Raw genomic sequence first — 23,036 nt, 5'->3', positions numbered from 1 at the left:
AAGGCATTGGAAGGGAGGGGTAAACACAGAAAGAAAGATGGGGACAGCTGGAATGCTCGTTAATAAAAGCAATGTAACACATAAAGGCCTGTCAGGGGAGTACTGCAGGGTGTAAGGTGTGTGTTTGTGTAAGCGTGGATGTGTCACACCATGGTAGTCCAGCCCAGCTTTAGTCCTTCTTAACCTAACAAAGAGTTAGACGGCAACTTCTCATCAAACTTCATGACCTGCACAACTTTACACCCCTGCTGAAACACTTCAGAACAATTGTGAGTATTTATATAACGTGTCATTGTGATGTACACTGAATAGTGTCTCATTAGGAGGCAGGGCAGTGAATGAAGGCAATTTATCATGAATTGAGGAGTCCCCACAAGTCCAGCATTCAATTTACAACAAAGATTCAAAAAACGGAGAGCAAGAAGCATCCTGTAGAGTTTAGCCCTCTTTGAAAAGACCAATGTGTCACTGCTGTTCACCTGACAGCCTCATTGTGAAGAGAAAGAGACAATTTAGTCCCACAAAACTAGCCTGTAATACAATTAATGTCTCATCATTGACTGAGTTTTGTGTGAGTGTTCCTCCTTGTCAGTTTGTCTGCGAGCATAGAACAGAAAACACTGAAAATCAACTACCTACATGATCTATCTGGAAGTGTGAGTGTTCACTCAGATTTAAGTGAAGGCAGCTATTCGTCAGAATAAAGGAACAGTTTTCTATTTAAAATCATCTGTAATGTTCTTTTTAAGTCTTCTTGTATGTATAAATACAACCAGACACCGACATTTAGTTTTGACAAACAGAAATCGAGCTCAAAAGCATGCACTTGTAAATGTAGTATGCAAAGAAGTGTATTTAATTGTAGTGTTTATATCACAGTTAAGACAACTACAGTGTTGAGAAAACAAAAAGCATAGAGAAAATGTTTGGCATGACTGTAGAAGTCCACAAATCATCATTTTGAATCTTTTGAAGCACTGGCACAGAGGAGTGTGAAACAGAAACAGAACAACCTGCAAGCACCCACTCATAGATGTTCTACGCATCTTGCTGTGACCGGTCTTTGTGTACACAGCTATAGCTTCTGGGTTCCACTTCACAGCATAGTTGACCCTGGTTTGTGTGACTTAATGGATGACCTTAGTCACAGAAGGGGGGGGGCAGAAGGTTAGCAACAATAAGACGGAGGGAAGAGGAACGGTGAGGTGACAGAGATGAGAACGGCAGGTTTGATGGCTCATGCAATAGACACAGCTGCATCCACAGAAGAAAGTGGGATGTTAAAGAGAAATCAGAATGTTTGCGGTGGTTTTGAAAGTCAGAAACATGACAAACATTGATACAAGATGGGAGGCTACAATATAGAATATAATCTAAGTTTTATTTTAAGTAAAACAAATATGAAACAGATTGGATGGCCAGACTGAGTCAGTTCATATCTGAAGCACACTCAAGGGAGACTCATGACTAATTTCTGTCTGGACGGATGGCAACTCATCACCCCGCTGATCTTGGGCGTCACCAGCAGTATGACCAAATATCAGCAGCACGGCACTTGTCCCTAATGAAGTTGCTATAGCTGGATGCTTTATAGACCCCCTGCTGAGATCCTTACATGACCCAGTGGAAACAGATGTCTCTTTGGTCGGCCTTTGCCGAAGCTTCCTGCTCATCAGAAAGATGAAAGCAATTAATCATCCGTGTTAGTTCTCTTTCAAATGGCTTCAGAAGGATGCGGTCGTAATCAACGCCAGGGTCAAAAGGGGGTTGAGAAGGCAGATAAAACATCTGTGCTTGTGATAATAATTTCACGTGTTAGCAGTGATTGGTTGCAGACTGAAATGACCTTCTACAACTATAGCTAGTTTATTAACAGATAGAAGAGTTTCAACATTTGTATGTCTAGCTTAGCCTTTTTAATGCATTTTAAGCCAATAGGTTTCTTTTTTTATTATTAGATGTTAAGGGTTTGGCTGAAAAAACAACAACTAGAGTTATTAATGGGACATCGAATGAATGTTTTTTTTGATAATTCAGGAAAAAAAAAGTGGAAAAGTCAAAGGGCGGCACTGTATCCTTCTAAAAAGCATTATCATGGGGCGCCTGTAGCCTAGTGGTTAGTGTGCGCTCCATGTATGAAGGCTATAGTCCTCCAAGCGGGCAGCCCGGGTTCGAATCCAAACCGTGGCTCCTTTCTTGCATGTCATTCCCACTGTCGTATCTCAAAATAAAGGCACGAAAGCCGCCAAATAAACCTTTAAAAAAAAAAAGCATTATCATTTTGAGGGCATGAACTATTTGGTGAAATAAGAGTGACATTCATCAAATAGTTCAAAAAAGGCAGACGACACCCTCAAGGAAAACCCATTTTATGTCTTTTGGCAATTAGGATCTAAATGGGTAATAAGGTTTGAGTGCAGCTGGCATATCAGTCTTTTTTATTGACCATGTGCCCCCTCTGAAACCATTGAAAGGTCGAATATCTTTCAACTTTGAAGCTGTTTATCAATTCACCATTCTAAAGCAGACGTGATGACTTTGACTTGTGTGAGCAAGTGCAGTTTCTATCATAAACTCAGTGTCTCTTTAAGCTTAAGCTAGCTGAGTGTGATGTAAAAAGTGTGGTAATGAAAACAGAATTCCATTTATTGAAAAGGTACCACAATAAAACCCCTTCTATCCTGTTTTGGTTCCAACTATTTTGCTCTTTGACTCGTGTGAAATAGTTCACAATAGACTTGTGAATGAGGCATTTTATCAGAGTTTCTTTTTCTTTGACTGAAATTCTAATGCGAATTTAGTATTTACACTCAATTGAAAGTCACTGTGGATTACAGTATCACCTTCAAGGACTACGTATGGCTACAAAGACGCTAGTGACAGGGCATAACAAAGTGCCTCATTCCAAGTCATCCCCAATAATCTCTCCTGTCTGTCACACACCTCAAATCCAAACACTTACAGTGTACCTGTACTATCAGCCTACAGCCTTAGTTTGGGCTGTATCACAAATAATTCCTGTGTCCTATAAGAGTGCTTAATTCCTTTGCTTTTACACCTATGTTTACCTCTACCTCTAGTTATTGGGATTTGTCACATCAGTCACAGTATGCAGATGTTCTTTGTCTTCAGACCTATGTCAGATGTCCAAAGTGACCTGGTGCTGAAACTGTGACAGCGGAAGTTGTGATTATTAAAACCATTAAATCAACTCAAACACTATAGAGGGGAAACAGCAAGCAGTAATGTGTCGTTTCCTCTCTTTGCCAAAGTGGACAGTTTTGGACTAGCTTTGCACAGTGAATCTCAAGAGTTCAGAAATGATGGGGCAAAAGCTTGCATAAGAACTTGCCAAATTCAGAACAGCGACTTTGGTCATATAGCCCCGAGCTGAGGGAAATTGGCTTTCACAGCACAGATTTTAGGTTTATCAAACTCAAAAGCAAAATACCCCCCCACAAAAAAAGGAATCCCAAAATGATTTTGGCCATGTGGCTTAATGCATAGCTGAAGGACCAAAGAGATAAATTTTCATCTAAGGGTCTCGTATTTGACTGAGAGTAAACACATTTTCCTTATCCAGTACTTGAAAATGCTCTAGGCATCCAAAAGTGGGCTCTACAATTTAAAATCAAAACAAACAAAAATAACACCAGAAAGAAACATAATTAGGGGAGAAAATCAATGTGTTCATAAGTAGGCGGAGGAGGAGGAGGAGAAAACATCAATCAATCCAGCCTTTTAACAAGGTGTTCCAAAGAGATACACACAGGATTAAAAAAAAAAAACACCGACCATTGTGCTAACTGTGGCATGTTTTCAGTTATTATATGGAGACTTGTTTAATAATCACACAGAGCAACAGCACGGTAAAGAACTTGAATCGAGGTAATACGCAGTCTGTTGTCTCAAACAGTGGCAGATAATTATATATTGATGAGTTACGCAGAGTTCAAACCAGAATGGGTTATCATTTTCACGAGTTTCAAGAATCAGATAATGCAACAAAGTGCAATGAAGCCAAATAATAACATAGCCACTGCCTCACCCCCTTTCTCTCGTCCATCTATACAAAATGTTTCTAGCAGAATATTGTGAGAAACGTGTGTCAAACAAGTCTTTGTACTCAGGTGCAATAATCAAATCTCAATTACACACAAACGTGCGCACACAATGCACATAATCGCTAACATTTCTCGTCCCCTGCTGGTTTTGCATTCAGACTTCTCTTTCAGTTTAAGCCTAATGTGTCAACTGAACATCCCTAATGTGGATTAGCTATGCATGGTAGTGGCTGCCAGGACTCCTTCCCTTCATAATGTGATACACCTCAAAGTTCTGCCATTTGTGCCATATGTGCGCGTTTTGCCCCTGCACCAACATGAAACCAAGCTCTCTTAATAAGTATAGCCTCATTTCTATTTTAAAATCAACTCTCTGCAGGATTATAAGAAGAAGATTTGAAGAACTTGCTAACAGGTACCTTTATACAGGCATGCATGCTTGCAGTGTGTCAGGATGAAAGCAGCTGGTAAACATTTAGAATAATGTTTGTGTATGTGAGTTCTTAAAATAAGTAGGAGACCGCCTGACCCGGTTGCCTTTAAATCGAAGTCATGATGAAGCGACTGGGCTGTTTGTTGTATAAAACTGCTGACTGTTCATGCTTGGAGTGCACTTTTACTAATGAGTGATAGGCAAGGTGTGGAGATTTGAATGATTTACTTGAGCGAACTAGAGATCCACAGTAACCTGGTGGTGATTTGTGCTCGCCAGGATATTGATACAGCTGGAGCAGTGGTGTGTAGGAGTATCGCTGAAGTTAGACATTTATAACCACGTTAGCACTGCATACAATTTGATTCATGAAACAGAAACTTCAACTCTTGGTTGAAATCACAGCATGCACACTCCTCATTCAAGAGCCACAATTTGACTGATCATTGAATTAGCCGAAGGATAAAGTGAAACATGATTTAGATGATAGAGTCTTTAGATTACTTAGTACCTTAAGTATGTTTGCTGACTTGAACTGAATGTGTTTTTATCAGAATGGCAGAGCACACAGAAGAGATGAACACAGCAGCTGATAAGATTGTTTACTGTGTTTCGATCTCATTGCTTAGCTATTTTCTCTCAGACGGGACCCTGAGCTACAGCCTTCAGGGCCATGCTATAAATGCATTCATTCTTTCATGTCCATAGTTGGCTGTTAGAAACAGCACGATCTTAACAGTTATTGATGCGCCTGGCAACAGCTACACAGCTAGAATGTGTTACAAAACAATATACTATGTTTGTTTGTACATCTGTATTTCTGTTGAAATGTTTCAACGTGGAATCAAAGTCAAAGCCCCACTGCTTAAAAGTGCTTTAAAGTGTGCCTTGCAGGTATTACTACATGAGTGAGAGACATCTTCAACCACAATAAACAGTCTCTAAGCAGCATTGTTGTCTTTCACTATACAACCTTAACCAAAAGTACAAAGTTAATTTGTGTGATTAAGGGAAAACCGTCCATTGTAGACGTGACACTCGATCTCAGTGTCCCCTAACCCTAACCCTAAATGGAAATATAACTATTTTCTGTTAATAAGCAAATGGAACCTCAATCAATGGTTTCCTTTTTTTGCAATATAAGTGGTAGAAAAATTAAATATACAGAATGAAAGACGGTGTGGAGTAACAGTTAAGTGGTACCTTTAAAGAAGCAGTCCTTGCTGTGCACCACATAGATCCGTCTCCTCTCCAGGCAGGCGGTGCGGTACACCTCGCAGTGGTTCTCGTAGAACCTGCCGTCCGAGCCGCACACTGGCACAAAGGAGGGCCGGCATTTTTCCTGGCAAACACACTCAGCACGGCCAGTTTCTGCCATCAGTACACACTGTCGACCCCGTCCACAGTAGGTCCTCCGACAGGGGCCTCCGTCCGTGTCAGAAAGGGCTGAAAGACAAAAAAAATGGTTTGTTTAGCACCTGAGCAGGAGTGGAAAAGTTCATAATATCTTACAAAGTGAGAACAACTTTATACAGTATTCCACAATATAACTTGTCCTTTTTATTCTATGAAACAATGACAGGCACAAGATAAAGATCAGTCCATTTTGCACACTTAAGAAGAAAAAACAGCCGTCTCATCACAAATTTTGGGTTAAGAGGGGACAGTTGTGTGTCCTCAAACCTCCAGACAGTCATTGGAGACTGATCTCTTACCAAGACAGAAAAGTCTTGCTGCACAATAAGCAAAGAGCAATTTTAATATAAAACTGCCCCCACAACAGAAAACAGTTGGCCCTGATTGCCACCTGAGCAGGACATGGTTTCGCAGTAAAATCGGTCAAACTAAACTGAACTCAGTTTGGTTGTCAGTGTGCTCCGCACAATACTGATGCATCCTGTTCTATAAAAAAATGGATAAAATTATAAAAACATTTTGCCAATCAGATGTCTTCCCAGATGACCAGCCTCTTTAAGATGAATTGGTTCAATTTGTTAGCAAGCCTGATGGCCTAGAAAGGAGTGAAATGTGGTTTAGGAGACCTGTTAATAAGTCTGACAAGAGATAAACACTTTGATTTATTTCAGAGTCAGGCGGCACAACTTATTTCAAACTAAGTGTGCATGATTAGCATGCCCGATAGCAAACAGAATAAACAACTTCAGTCTTAAGCTATTTGCAGAATTAAGGGTTTTCCCTATAAAGTCATATTGTAATCAAAATATGAAACAATGCTATTGCAACTTGCAGATTGTCCATTATACTGGCATGGCTACTTAAATTGATATAGCTCAGAATAATTTAGTACACATACAAAATTATTTTTTTTTATTCCATTAAATGTACATGTACATGTACACAAAAAACAGATTAACAACAAAATAGAAATAAGAAAAAGTAATCTGTATGCACCGTAAATTAAAAAAAGAACTGAACCCATGCCCAACACCTCCAGTTATGATAGCAGTTATAACACAGTGCTAACAAGGAGCAGCATTTTATATTAAGATGATCTACCTCCATAGAAATCATACAGACAGATGTCCTCATTAAGACATCTCAGTAACTTATTCACACATCTGTACACAAAAATACCTGAGAGTGAAAGTGCACCCAAATGCACACACACTCACAGTTCATCAGCTGCATGACAACGCTCCTGTCCCACACACACACACACACACACACACACACACACACACACACACACACACACACACACACACACACACACACACACACACACACACACACACACACACAGGTACATAAAAAGGCACGCACGCAGGCATGCACAAATGCACACGCCAGCACGACCATCATCACCACTCACTGCCTAGTACTCCTCTTCTCTTCTCTTTCTCCTGATTTAATCTATTTGCACCTAAAGTGAGTCAAAAAGTTGCTGATGTAGCCGGACCCTCAGCCTTGGATTGATCTTTTCTGACTCCATGAGCTTGACCAGAATCCCCCCTCCCTGTTTTGATCTGAGGGTTGGATTTATTAGACCCACGTACCTGGGGATTTAGAGTAAAAAACTCCATGTTAAGGCAGGCTGAGCAGAGCATTTGTTGCCTCTCAATCAGATCTTGTGAATGTCAGTCGTATTAAATGAGACAAAAAATGTAGTAGAAAACCTGAACCTAATTTAAAAATCCTTCGTACCACTGTGGGAAAGCTAAACTCAAGGCCTATAATACCCATCCACATAATATCAAAATGATTGGCAGAGGAGCAACTGAAGCTCAGTTTGTTTGACTAAAGATTAAAGATTTATGTGGAATCTGTATACAAATACATACATAGTAACATGCAAACACGTTTATAAAATGATAAAGGAACAGATACATTTTGCATCTCTAAGGACACAATAAATTCACCCATTCCCAACCCCTGAATTTAGACACACAACAATGTCAGTGCTGTTACAGAATACTTAAAAATGTCAAACTCAAAACAGAAATAATTGCATTTCAGTGTTTGTCCTTCAAAAAGCATTTTCCTGCTATCGAACAAAGGGGATTTCAGTCGAAGAGCAGATCTTCTGCCCTTATTGACCCAGTGAAGTACAAGTGCTGTTTTCTTCTCAAGCATTCTGTCCTTTTATCATCTTTGATATTAATAAGCTCTTAAATTTGCCATGGTTTCCATGGCAAATATAAGAGCTGGTGGCCATAGCAATCTGAGAATCTAATTGCACCACATGAATAAACTTGATGTCAAGGTAGTGAGAAAACAACACAAAAGAAATGGCGCACTGTTATTCAAAGAGCTAAAGAGGAAACTAAGCCTGTAAAAGAAAGTCTAAAGGCTTTTCCCTTAACTTTGCATTTCAGATATGGGACACTCTGAAGGCTGTTTTGCTATTAAATGGAAATGAATACATATCCCAAAAGGCACTTGTCTGGCCATTGTGTGGACGCTGTTGTAAAGGTTGAGTCGGTTAAGATGCTGAGAGGGGGTCAGTTCTATTATCCCTCCGTAGGATAAGGTTAAAACCATACTGGCTTAACTTAAAAGAGCCCAGTCCGGCCTTTTATAATCAAACTGCTGAAAACAGAAATTGAATTTGCCTGGAGTATAATCATATCTCAACTCTCAGCATATTCAATAATAGAGGTAATGCGCTGTTGTCGGAGGACAAAACTTCCATAATCACATAAAGGCAATTCCAGAGCAGACACACACAGAGGCTCATCAGAGCAGACTCAAGAAAAAAAGAATACAACCATTGCAACCTTTTTCTCCCTTTGAGATGTCAGCATGCACGCACGCATACTGTGCACTCTCGTGTTCATTCTCTTTTAAATACAAAACTTCTGTGCTCGCAAACACAAGCAGTACATTGTCAAATACAAACACTGGAGCTACGTCTTGAACAATAAGCTCTTCTAATAATTTTCAGTAAAAAAAAATAAACTGACAAAACTTCACTAATCAATTAACTGTAAGTGATTGATATTTTCATTTTCTTCATGTTGCTTCCTTCATTAATTTAGCTTCTAATCTCTGTATGTCCTATCAACACTTTTCAAAGCTTTAAGTTTTTGAACTTTTGGTAGACTAACCATACTTTTTTTTTTAAATAAGAAATGGTTGTTTCCTTGGTTTAAAATGTTTCCAAGCCTCAATCCTAATTATTTTTCTACATGTGAGGAGGGGGCAACTCTGCTGGTTGCAAAAAGAAAAATCGGTAACACTTTACAATAAGGGTACATAAATTAACATTAGTTAAGGCATTATTAAGCATTATCTAATGGTTACTAACAGTTAACTAATGTGTCTAGTAATCATTTATTAAGGGTGTTCATGTTAACTACGGTATTAATTAATACATTATTTAATCCTTATTAAGGATGCTATTAACATTAGTTAATGCAGTAATAAGCCTTAATTAACAGCAAATTCATACAATAATGAACATTAAGAAACCCTTAACAGATGTCTCTTGTTAACATTAATTAAGGGTTTACATGTTAATTAAGCCTATTAACTAATATTACTAAATGCTTGATAAAGATGTTCATTTAGATGCATGTCTTGAGGTTCACAGCTAAGTCATGTCATTAAGACAAAAGTGTTTGTTTTTATTAATGTTTATTTAAGGTTAATGACTGTTCACTTACTTGTCCATCCTCCAGCTGATTACTTATTTTTGGTAAAGGTTGAGATCAGTGGACAACACCATGGTCTTCATCTAGACGATAGATTGTTCCTTTATCTTCATGTAGACGTTCTTAACTCACAGCCTAACCTATCATTATTGTTGATGTTATATAAACATTACATGATTAACCATTTATTGATGCTCTGAATAAGCATTTCTTAACCATAATTAACCATTTATTAATGCTCTGAATAAGCATTACTAAACCATGAATAAAAATAAGAGAAAAAGCAGGGAATGCTTTGGAGCCTTGCTGCAAATGAAATATAATCACTAACTAGGAACCTGTCCACCAGAATATAGAAAGTTGTTATCAAACTATTCATACAAATATGGACACTTCAAACTCCACGGAAACAAAGAACCAGCCAAGAATGCCAAACTCAAGACTTCAAAGCAGAAGTCGAAGTCTAAGACATTATTTGTATCTAAGTTAAATACATTTTGTAGACCGGTCGGTTTGAAATTATGACAAGTGTCAGCCATGAAGTCAGAAAAAAATGAATAAATACACACAGCCCATAGATATGAAGCATTAACGTTTTTTTTTCTATAATTAAGTTTAAAAATCTGCGAAAGGAAGCTTTGGGGTTAAGGGTTGGCCAGGTAACTACTCCCTGAGGAGTGGTGATAGTGGGGAAGTAATGACACCCTCAACTCCTTTTTTTATCCAGTGTACTAATTGTTTTGCATGTCTCTGCAAAGCATCTGTGGGAAATGCAAAATAGCGCAGCTCCCTTGCGACCTTGCTGTTCATGTCAAGGTCGGGGACGATTACAAGATCGTTTGTATTCTCCGAGCGTGGGAGATTAAACGCTTAGCAACATCCGTCCAGCGGCAGTAACCCACCGGTAGTTGTTCTTCCTTCTTCATCCTCTTTTTTTTCTCCCTCCTTGCCTCCCTCTTTCTCCCCCCCCCCCCTGCCCTTTCCCTTTCTGTTCAAAGAAAGGAGTACATGAACAGCAGCTACTCAAACAACAGAGACAATAGCATACAAAGTTACATCTACAATACACAAGCTGTGTGACATTTAGCAAAGTCCAAACGCTCCCGTTCACCCTCACTGTAAGTCCTTTGTTTTGTGTCTCTTGGACCGTGTTGACTTCAATTGTGGCTTGCTTAAGAGGCTAAAAGTGCTGTTTGATAATCCTCCTTGTCTAAGCTGCCGGCACAGTGCTTATGAATGGCTCTTACAAGTTCAGAGGCCCTGCGGTACAAGGAAAAGACCAGGCTGACTGTCCAGACTAAAGTCTTGCATTCTGTAACTCCAGTTTCTTTGTACTTTATTCTTTTTCCCATTAATTTTGCTGTGCATGTGTATACTCCCTCCGTGTGTCTTTTGGTCAATTCCACTCTGGTGCTGAGCTCTACTGGGCTTCAGGGAAATTGAGACCAGTATAGTCCACTATAATCAGAGATTTCAAAACATGTTTTGCAATAAGTAACAATGTTGATAGTTGCATGGGGGACATGAGGGATTTGTCTTAAGTGCTAAGAACATTTCGCCTTATCTTTCTGACATTTTTCAACAGAAAATAAAGACAAGTTTTGCCTTTTCATTCTCTTTTATGCAAGCCCTAAGTGGATGAGAGCATAACTAGAGGCGCAGCACGATCGACAGTCTGCCTGACTGGCTGTCTATTCACTTGTTCAGGAGGAGAAGCTACAATCTTGTCAGTCTCAGCCCTCACTGTGTTATTGTGACGAAGCCTTCGGTAATTTGAAATCAGTGCATCCAGAGGCACACAATCTGTATGCAGGCAATCACAAGTGCATTGTATGGTGTGTGGCTCAGAGAGAGAGAGAGAGAACAAGAGAGAGAGCGGCAGAGAGAGAGACAGAGAGAGAGAGTCAATATATATCACTTCACTCTCAGCAAAGCGTTGTCTAAACCCTTGCCCTATTTAGCATCTAAAATATGCCTCGATATATTTACACCTGAGGCTACATTCTCAAGCTCTCTAAATCCCTTTAACATTTAAAGGCATACACAACAAACTTTATTTATTCTGTGCATAATCCAGCTCCACAGAGGGGTAGTTTGTTGTTTTTGATACGTTCTCCTCTGAGACACAGAGGGACACCGCTGAGCTTCTTGCTAATTAGAATGGAAGAACATTTACCCTAGCTGGTGATATGGGACCCGCTGCCTGCAGCGCAACCATGTTATAAACCGCCGTGATCCATGGAAACATGAAAGCTGGAGTCACATACCCTTAAGGATACCAGCCGGTGACATTTACAGAAATAAGAGGATGTTTTTTTTTGCTAGTAGTGTACTTTTGTTAATCGCAGTTCAGCCCCAAAAGTGTCCTTGTCTCGTCATTTCATTTCACTTGTGTAAATAAAGTTGTTGCACATCTTTGTGCATGCATAGTGCCGATGTCTAAGGAGTACTTGTGTTTATGTATAGGTTGTTTTGAAGCCCAGGACAAACTCTGTCACATCTGCTGATCTCACAGTCAATTCTATTTGCTCTGAAGCAGCTGTAGATAATTAAATTCAGAGACGCGCCGTCAAACACTGTCTCCCCTGTGCCGTGCAGTTGAACAAAGCGCTTCTGACATGCATGCTGAGCTGGAATATCAATGGACAACAGCAGCCCTTGGTGCTAGGTGAGATATGCTGTGGCATACACATAGATAAGAATTAACTGTCCATTTGTTTGCTGCATTGTACCCAAAATGATGCCGTTCCTCCAAGGAAACAAACTAGAATAAAAATAACCAGAGATTGGACACACTGCACTATGTGGACACAAAGCTTTGCTTGGTTTTTAAAAGGAAACTTCTAACCCTTTCACCCAAAATATAAGTTTTGTCTTTTTTTGTTAAAGAATTGTTCAAAGTCAGAACAGACACTGATTTGCACATTATACGACCCTTAGATAGTACAAAGTTACTATACTAGATATATAAAAGATCTGAAAAAGATCACCAAAATATACTGAAATAATAATAAACCTGGACTAAAGTGCTCAACTAAAAGAGCAACAACCTAAGACAAGGACATTTTTTAAAACCTGTCGTTCAGACATCCCTCATATTTCTAACTTCATCTGGACACCAGAGATGACAACAGCAGCTCCTGTACATGAAGTAACCTAAGAAGATAATTATACTTAATATAAACTTTGTTCTAGAGTCATTTCTCTTCATTAAGTGTTCCGAATTACCCATTACCTCCATGACCTCTTTTTAATGGCTTAATGACAGGTTAGCCAGTACCTCGGATGTTCACTGCTGCAGACTGAATGGATGGAGAAAGAAGCCATTTAAAGACAGTAAGGCAGTAGCTTTTGACTAAAAAAAAGTAATGCCACTCAATCATTACTTTTGGGCCTCCAAACATGTGTGGTGGTGGCTGTGTCTGCAGAGACCCTGTCCTTTGTTTGTATTTGGATGTTTTTTTTTGACACGGGACATTTCTTGGCTGATATGAGAATACAAAATGTTACTGTCGACTGGCGTCTGGGATGTGACCTACTCATTCTCTTATGTGTATGAAAGCATACACAGCCAGACACACAACTTACACACTGATGAAATCGGGCTTCCAAAAAAACGTAGGACCAAACGTAGTTGAGGATAGCCATTAAGAATCCTATTGGTCCCACATTGGGAGCCTTGATGCATAGGGGCTTGTGACCAACACTTATTTTTTTTTTTTTTTTTTTTCAAACCAAAGCTATGGCATAGAAGGCTGAGTATTTAAGTAAAGATAAAATGCTAAGACATTAGATAGTAGCTCAGCTTAGAGCCGTTACTCATTCACATTCAGGCTGTCTCATGGACAGCCTTGCATCAGAAGTTTTCCTGGGCACTGGGATTGAATTTGAACACAGTAGACCTAATTTGGACTGGAAACTCCTCCAGTAACCAAGGAGGAGATTGAAACAGTTCCTTAGGACAGGGACTTATTGAGTGATTTGCTTAGCTTATAGTGCCACCACCACTTAGCAGAAAATATGTGGAAGAAAGTGATGAACAGTGGGATGAATTCTGAACCCAACTGTTAAACAGACGATCTGAACTTGCTGTATACCACAGTTACAGAGAATATTCATGTTCATATGAACATTTATTTTCTCAAACTACGGCCACAAAACAATCATCTTCCTTTCTGTTTTTTTTTCTTTTTTTAACTGATGATAAGTTTAAACACGCATATAACTGCTGATTTTGGATACATGTCAAGTCCATTATTAACACATTCTGATTTTGTTTCCTCCCATGTCTTGATGTTTCCCTTTTTCTCTGCCTGGCCCTTTAAAATTATTGATTGTAAAGCATTTCAATTGATTAAGTAATAAAGTGAATCGAGGCACTAGAAGCTGCTGGTGTTGATGAGGTCCTACTGTGTCTTAGGATACGATATTATACTGCTACTTCTTCAAAATAGGAGAGTCAAAGAAGGAATTTACTTCATACCTTTTACTTTACCTTTTACTTTTAAATGTACTACAATTTTACATTCCTCTTATTGGTTAAGCAGGTAAGAACGGGCTTCATGTTTATTCTAAGGGTGCTGCTGTATTAAATATAAGAACCCTTTTATGGAGATGATAATAAGCATAGTTGAACAACAGAAAGCTGAGGACTGGGATAGAGAAAATGTTACAGAACAAAGAGAGTTAAAAGTTATATAAAGAGCAAACACACAAATGAGTGGTTACATTTCTTTGACACCCAGCAATGGAGCAGGGAAGAGAGAGAGGCCGGCTTTTCCTCAAGAGAGCAGGGATTTTCAGAGTGTATCTCAGACAAAACGTCACAGGGCTCATCTATCTGCTTCAGCTGATAGGTCTGTATTGATCTTCTGATCCCCGTGTATCTGAAGCCGCTCCACCAAGAGGCTAAGCTCTCTTGAAAGAGCAACCTGGGAGAGCCCTGCTGCTGTTACTGCTACTGTGGGGCTCCCACATGATCTACTACACACCAGACTAGTGGGGGATTCATGGGTTAAATTTTCGTTTTTGATTGGTTAGAGGAAAGGTCACGGAACAGGGCATGCCCAGAGAAAGAAGAATCAGAAGAGAAATGGAGGGAATACAATGCATTTTTAGAAGCCTTCACAAAAACTGAAGCGGATAAGTTAGGTCGATTATCCGAATATTATTTTTATATTCTGCAGCTGTATGTTAAAAAATCTTCTACTCAACCCCGACTCCAACTTGTCCTGCATTGTTGTTGTTTTCCTATCAGCTCAACCCTCATGCTAGCCAACTGCACTCTGGTTCATGTAAATATTCATTCATGCATTTCTATGTCAGGGTTGTTTTTTGGACTAGAGCAAACCCAATTACTTCCTGCGCAAAACACAACTAAATAAATAAAATACTACGGATGGATTTATTTCATTCATTACATCTAAGGATGAGTGTCGATGCAGGAAAACAACTCATTCTGATGTCAAGATGAAGCAACATGTTTTCTCTGGGTAACCTGTGGAGTGACTGCCCACAGGGTATGAAATATGAGCACGAAATAAAGGAAAAGTAAAATCAAGGGAGGCATAAAGTAAAACAGAGCTGGTGAACCATGTGGGAGTATAAAGCTTTGACAGCGTGGAGAAACGACTGTGAGACCAAACAGAACTGGAATTCACAGTAAGCAGCCGTCTCAGTAAGCTCTTGTTCACGTTGTATTTGGTATGACTGGTGTGTGTTTCTCACTCTGTGGGCTGGGCAAGCAAAGGGACTTTGTAATGTTTTGGGAAGGTGGCAGGGCCTCCCCGATAATACAATTTTAAAGCAGCCTTGGCCTTTCTCTACTTAGTAAGAACACAGTAAAAAAACATTGTTTGGTTAAACATTTCTGAAAAACTAGGTGAGCTCAAGTCAGGGATGTCTGCAAATTTGATGAAAGAACGTTTGCAATCATTTTTTATTGTAACTCTAGAAGCTACAAGGGACTGTGATTATTAATGTGTTGAACTTTTACTTCAAATGGGTGAAACAGTTTGTAACCACTTCAATCCTGCAGAATGGTCTGTTTATTTGTATTATATGCAAATTTAAAATGACATCTGAAAGAAAACATTACTCTTCTAAAAAACACGTTTAAAGGGGACATGTTATAAAAAAATCCACTTTACAATGTTTTTGAACATATATTTTGGTAACCTGAGTGTCTACCGACCCACAAAATGTAAAATTAAATTTGTTGGGTGGTCTGCATAAGTCTTACAACACAGAGAAAAATGCCTCGTTTCAAATGTGCTCTCCTTGTGACATCACAGTGGGATTCTGGGAACAAAAAATACCCCCTCCCCTGTGTTGTCTCCAACAGCCATGTTTTTCCCAGGGGACATGTTATCAAGCTTCCATGGAAGCTCAAAGCTGAACTCGTCTGCACATCCTGCAGAAGAGAGAGGGGGAGTGAGGGGAACTCATTGAATTTAAAGAGACACACACACACCAAAACGGAGCGTTCTGAGAGAGCTGGTTTATACAGGGTCACAAAGCTCCTCTGGTGCATGATTCATGTTATATTTTGACCAAAGCACAGCACATATGTTTCATTTATACCACAGGGGACTGTTTGAAAAGGTGGGAAAGGGGTATAATATGTCCTCTTTAATGAAAATCTTTATTGGATTCAGGACTCAAATAAATTACATTTTAATATGTATGTAAGAAAAATGTTTTTTAGCATCCATATAAATCGATTCAAGCATTCTCAGAAGAGTGATTTACACAGAATATAAATTAACCTGGGTGTCATGCCTTGTGCGTGAAAACAACACACATTTTTACCCAGGTGCTGGAAGCGCACCATCTGCTCCTCCTCGAGAGGGATCAAAGTTCTTGAGTGTACTTTGCTGTTTTTAGTTGACTTTGTGTAGGTGTGCATGAAAAGATGTCTTAAGTGTTCACATTCCTGCATGTGTCTGTAGTATAAAAAAAAAGTTCACTGAAATAAAAAAGGCACCAGTATAGCCACATGTGATTGATGTCAAAGAAACAGAGAAGCTTGTTCACACCATCTGGTATATTATTAATTGCAGGTTTACCACTGTTGCAGATACGACAACTAAGGCTACTACAACACTACAAGAGCATCAGTCCTCTCCAGCTGCCACGCTCATTTTTTCACATTAATGCCAGCAGGGCGAAGGATGAAATAAGCACTCTTTTTTTTCCTGCAGGTTTGGGTGAATGTGAAGAATATATTCTCAACTGCAGGAAAAAAAAATCCCCACACATCCCATGAGTTTGTAGACTACAAATGTTTTAAACAAAACATCAGTAATGTTTCCTTAAAACAAGTCTTTGGGGTCATATTCATGTGTGTGTGAAAAGAAATGGGCAGTCCAGTCTGTGTTTATGTTTATTTTCTCTTATTAAGAAATGCACTGTTTTCATAGCTACCTAACCTTTCCATATCATGGTCCCTCTACGCTCCATCCCTGTTTATTATCAACAACATCGTAATCCCTTCCATCCATCATCGGCATCGCCTCGCTTTCACCTCCACCTATTTATCTCTCTATTTATACATCTCTCAACAGTATATACTGTATTTCTGCTGACTCCACACCTGCAACTTCCCTCGCCACAGGGCTCTGGGAGAACAGAGACCAAGTGCCCCCCGATGGCCTCGCTCCCACAGCTGAGATGACTAATAGCCCCCGCAGGGCGAGAGGCCACAGAGGTGAGGAGCAAAGGTAAGCGAGAAAGAGCGGGGGGGAAGATCAAGAGGTCACGCCGTCTCACACGGCTTATAAAGGCCTTCCTCTTTTGGGTGGGCTTTGGCAGCCTAATGCTATACTCACTCAGAGATAGTGTTGTGTATGAAATCCTTTGTGTCCATTTAAAGGATCGTTATCAAACAGCACTGAGTCCTCTGATAAAGAGAATTGATGCTCTCTATGCTGTGTTAAAAAGCACTGCAGCAAAACCTGCGTATACATGACTCTCTTTTGTTCGTAAGACAGACTGATGGGTTCACATCATGGTGATAATACATTTTCTGTCTTACCGTGGCTTTTCTGTACAAATAGGGCAGACAAAACGACAGAGCAGTGGTAAGTAGGAGGCTGATTGAAATGGAGTGAATTGTATTCTGGGGGATCGATTTCTTCGAGAAACAAATACACATTCATTGTTCTTGAGTGGATTTACAACATGTACAATGTTAATGGTGATCTTCATAAAGGACCGAGTTTGTGACCCCTGATGTGTTTTTTTCTTCAACAAAAGGAGTTAATCTGCTGCATGTTTAAATCAAACTTTGCAGATGTTAACCCATGTTTGTTATAGGTTATTTTTGCATTGGGTAAGCACCTTTAGGTTTTCTTTAGGTGACTGGCTGCCTTATCAGAAAGGACTTCTTCTTCTTGTCTGTTCATAGCAGTTAGAAAAGAGAGGGATGATTGGAGTTTGCCGCAATATGTTTTTGGACACAATGCTGTTGCTGAAAACTGGAAATATTTGTTCACATTTGCGCAATGCAGCAAGAGTATGATTTAGATAAAGAAGGAAACAACAGAAATCTGGTGAAGTTTGAATATAGAGGGTTTGGATTGTAATCATTTTAAAGCAGTTACAGTAGTTGACAGAAACAGACATCAAAGTAAAGCATTAGACCAGTTTCACAACCCTAACCTTCCAATCAGATTTTAGTGAGCATTATAACTATTGGTCTCACTAATTATTTTGATTCCATACACTGTCTTCAATGGACACACAATGCCAAAGAATTATGAATGGACCACAGTGTTCCTTGACAACATACAGTGCAGCACATCAGTGTTGTAGTACTCGAAATCGGTCTTGGTCTCAAGACCGTTCTCGAGACCACTTTTTGAAGGTCTTGGTCTCGTCTCGTAATCAGAAGCATTTTTACTTGGTCTTGTCTCGGACTGGGCAAACTTTAAATCAAGACCAGTAAAAGACCACCACTGATAGGCTATTTGTCCACGTCATTACTGAGATTAGAAGGAAAACGCCCCCTTTCTAAAAGAATAATTCACTTTAATTGATTCATTATTTGATTTTTATCCCCCAGTTACAGCTGCAACCTTCCTGGTGTTACAGTCTAAGTGAGTGATCTGCCCCCTGCACACAAGATGATGACTTGGGTTAGGGTTCTGTGATATGTATGGTCTTGGTCTTGTCTCAGTCTCGCCCTGCCTTGTTCTTGGCTCGGTCTCGATCCCTAAATGTCTCGGTCTTGTCTCGGTCTCGGACCACTCTGGCCTCGGGTATGCTTGGTCTCGGCTACTTTAGTCTTGCCTACATCACTACAGCACATGCACTTGAAAAGGACAATACATAGGCTTACACAGGAAACACTCAGGACAGGTTTTTTGCACATCATACTCTTCTGCAGTTCTTTTTCCCTTAATTATAATTCCTTCTGAATAAATACCATACTTTTCCACCATAAATCATGGACAGTAGAATTGCCAATACAAGTACTTTTTCCCAAGGACATTGGGTTTGGAGTTTGAAGGTTTTCAAAAGCTTATATGAGGGTAAAAAAATAAATAAGTTTCACATCTACAATAAGAACAAAAGATAAAGACTCTGTGGCTGAAAAATACATCATGTTGGAGACAACCATTTGCATAAGATTAGAATTATCAAGGGAAACTCTGTCTTGGCAGACATGAAGATTCACACAAGATTAAAATCCCACATGATGTGCGCCATTATTACAAATCACTGGACGCCTCAGAGGTAATATAGTCCTGTGTGAATGCAGCTTCTCACTTCCCCTCGTCACCAGCTTTTCAGCACACACAGAGACTGCTGAATGAGATGAGGGGACACAAAAAGCTAAATAACAGAGTGAGAAATATGTGCAGATATAGATGCAGTACACCCCCCCCCCCCCCCCCTATTTTTGTGATTTATTGTGATGGCATGAATAAACAATGAATACATCCAGTACTGCTAACTGACTGCTGAAGTCTTATTTATTGATTTATATACATATTTATTTTTTCCGTCAAATATATTTGCAGAGAAAACAAACAATGTTTGGCAAGTTTTTGTCTTTGTTTGCAGAGATGCAGTCAAGTACAGCAGGAGAGTGAATGCACAGCACCATTGTGATCTATGTGTTGATGCAGCTGCAGTGCTAACACTAGAACACCTTGTCTATACACTAAACAGGGGCGATAAAAAACAACTACAGAGAGCAGCTGAAGAACTTGGCAAGAACTCATGCACAATTACTGCTGCAGCATTATTTTCCGATGGTAATGGTATTGGACTGTGGTCACAATAAACCTGACAATATAAAAACAAGTGGGACTCTCTTGTTTGCACTTACCTTGCTGCTATATTGTAATAAATATGTTTACTGACTTGTGACACAGAATATTCAATCGCCTGCAGCTTTTCACTCCTAAGGACTCAAGCACTCTTACGCAGACACAGCATGTGTCTTTATATAAATCTCCATCAGCAACAATGGTGTAACCTTCGATTTTCCAATCTAGCCTTGCTGAAACACAAACGCGCACAGTGAATAATGTGGGAGGTTGTCATAGTGTTGTGCACCCAGTAATAAGACAACGTACTGGATATAACACATTGTTCTATGTTTAATCCTCATGCCTGATATAATGACACATGGAAGAGTCAAAATGATATTGCCTGAGCAATGAGTCAGACATAGATAACAAGAGGGTTTCAAACTGATCTAATTAAGCACAGATGAATGTGGCTCAGTAAAACTAAGGTGTGGGTGTTACAAAGTCGTTTAAAGAGACAGAAATGACTCATTTCAAGTAAAGAAGGGACATTAACCTATGATTGCATCTGCACAGAGCCAAATCAAATGAAATATGTGTCTAGAAATGTAATAAATTCAGGTGGCTTCTGAAGGAGTTCAGGGAGAGTAATCTCAGAAATAAATAAGAGATGTGAAACTTGCTTCGTGGTCCTGATGAGACTGGAGAAGGTACACAGACTCTTTCCAGTGAGAGGATGATAGGAGAAAGATGGTATGGAAAGACGAAGAGATAGAGAAGGATGGAGATGATACAGATAAAACAAAAGGTGTGAGATAGAGAGTGAAGTTTAAACTTGGGAATGAAAGCACTTTAGAAAGCTGAGGGGGAATCTGGAGGGCTGTATAAGTCCTTTCCTTTCTAAGACTTTCTCTGTGATACAGGAATAAAAAGTTAAGACAAAAACAATGACACAGTGCTGGACAAATTGCCATATGCTTTCAGATTTCATTATTTTCTTTCAACATGGAATCCTGGAGAAGTCAACCTCTTCTGCTTAATGAATCATTGTGTTACTGAAAAACTCAACCCTTTATGGAAGCATGAATGCTACCAGCATGAACTATTGCCAAAAGATTAACAAGAGATATGTAACTGGAACTAAAAGTATGTTAAAAGACTGCTCCTACATAAAATGTATTCAACAACAGGACCTTGAAAGCAATCCTAAAAAAGAAATCAAGGAATGAATGAAATGATAATTGTATGGAGAACAAAAATAAAAATATGAATAAACGTGTAAAGAACTAATCCATATGCAAAAATATGGCTGGTAGCCTAGTGGTTAGTGCGGTTGCCCCATGTAGGGAGGCTAAAGTCCTCCAAGCGAGCAGCCCGGGTTCAAATCCGACCTGTGGCTCCTTTCCCGCAGGTCATTACTCACAATCTCACTCTCCCCGTTTTCTGACTCTATCCACTGTCCTGTCTCTAAAAATAAATAAAATAAAGGCAATAAAAGCCCAGAGTAAACCTCTAAATTAACATATAAATAAAATAATTAGCAGGAACATACTGCACCACAGACTTTAGACCAGGTTTTAAGTGGTCTGACGATGTAGTTTTCTGCATCGTCAAGTTAGGAACGCACCACTTTACGTCTGACCACGCCTCATTTTAAAACCAACACAACCCTGGGCACTAACGGGAGTGTAAGAACATTCACTATTTATTTTATATTACGTGAGTGCTGGGCATAAAACGGCAATGTGAAAATAGGAAAATATAAAAGACACCTGCACTATGGGCCACGGAAATGTTTGCCAGGCGTACCATAGGGCCCTTAGTCCTTGTGACCTTCTTTGACAGAAATATGGATCTCGTGCAAAACTTTGACGGATTCATCCCAAATTAAAATTGGAAGCGTTTTGAAGATGACTGACTTTAAGCAGCATTTTTCCATTTATAACAATGGTATCCATTTCCTTCCTGATGCTTTTTAAGTGAATAGCGATATTTCTAGCTATTAGTAACCCAGAATACACCTGATTAAGACAATCCTTAACCAGACAGTTGAAGGCAGAAGCGTGACCAGAAAAGCCTAGAATTAGAAGTACTGAATAATATATTACCCCATTTCCCTTTCATACAACTGACAGGTTGAATGTTTAAATGATGATTTGCCTCAAGGTACCCATGAGGCATCACAGAGAAAGATAGTCTGATATATATTTTTTTCTTTTGGGATTTCAATCATCAGGAGAAAAAGAGGATATGCTAAGATGGAATCACACACATACATAAACACACCAGACACAAGCACAACAACAAAAAAAGCTAGTGAATAAATAAAAGTGAACAACTGCCATCTGAAATGGCTCTGAGTGAGCTCTGCCCAGTGAGAGACGCTCGGAGAGCGATCTCATCAGTGCTCCTGTCGAGTCCGCTCAGTAGTCAGGAGAGCTGGCGTGGTGTTGACAGCTGGCTGTCATTACTCAAAAAGTGAGGGCCAACAGCAGGACAGGAGGAAGAAAAAGCAAACAAAGGAAGGGAACAAAGAAGATGGGATGAGATGAGGTGTCTGAGGAAAATCCAATAAAAACACAGGGACAAAGAGGAAGAAAGGGAGATGGCAAATGTCAAGTACAGTGACCTCTTAACCTACTAGATTTGGGCCATAACCATATTCCCTAAAGCTTTAATCAGGCTGGGATCATTTTTTGGCAGTTCAGTTTTTTGTTATTTTCCAATCCCTCTAAATTTGAGCATTTGTCTTTGCCTTGACTATTTCTGCTACCAAATCCAGTCTTATTACTTTATTCCTTTGTAAGTGAACAAGATATTTAAGACCTTATAGTAGATATAACATAGAATAAATACAAAATAATGTTGCATTGTTTGATAATATTTTTTTGTTTTTATTGCTTGTCTTAGCTCTCTATAAAGGTATTGTACACATGTTACAACTTCTCTCAAAATACCTTAATGGAGCTCTTTTGGCAAAGGAAAACTTTCACAGGTATTGGATATAAAAATCAATCTGAAAGCAAGAATCAAAAAAGGATCTGCACACTGTAGAGCAACTCCCAGCAACTTTAATTGCAAAAGCAGATCTTCTTCAGGCTTTGTCAATTCGAGATGTCAAAGCTGGACAGGCAATATAAAGGCAAAAACACATTCAACTTACAGG

General features: G+C 39.4%; 1 protein-coding gene across 1 annotated transcript in view; it reads right to left on the bottom strand.

Annotated features, from left to right (window-relative positions):
- The window catches only part of fstl4 (follistatin-like 4), a 191,667-nt gene that overhangs the window by 106,787 nt on the left and 61,844 nt on the right, over positions 1-23,036 (bottom strand). The window contains exon 4 of the mRNA XM_061055081.1: positions 5,701-5,943. Within this exon, the coding sequence (XP_060911064.1) occupies positions 5,701-5,943 (243 nt within the window). The remainder of the gene's footprint in view (positions 1-5,700; positions 5,944-23,036) is intronic.

The sequence above is a fragment of the Labrus mixtus genome, chromosome 14, assembly GCF_963584025.1.
Source record: "Labrus mixtus chromosome 14, fLabMix1.1, whole genome shotgun sequence".
In the NCBI taxonomy this organism is placed as follows: Eukaryota; Metazoa; Chordata; class Actinopteri; order Labriformes; family Labridae; genus Labrus; species Labrus mixtus.
Note: the sequence above shows the minus strand (reverse complement) of the source record. Positions and strands in the feature narration are given on the sequence as shown.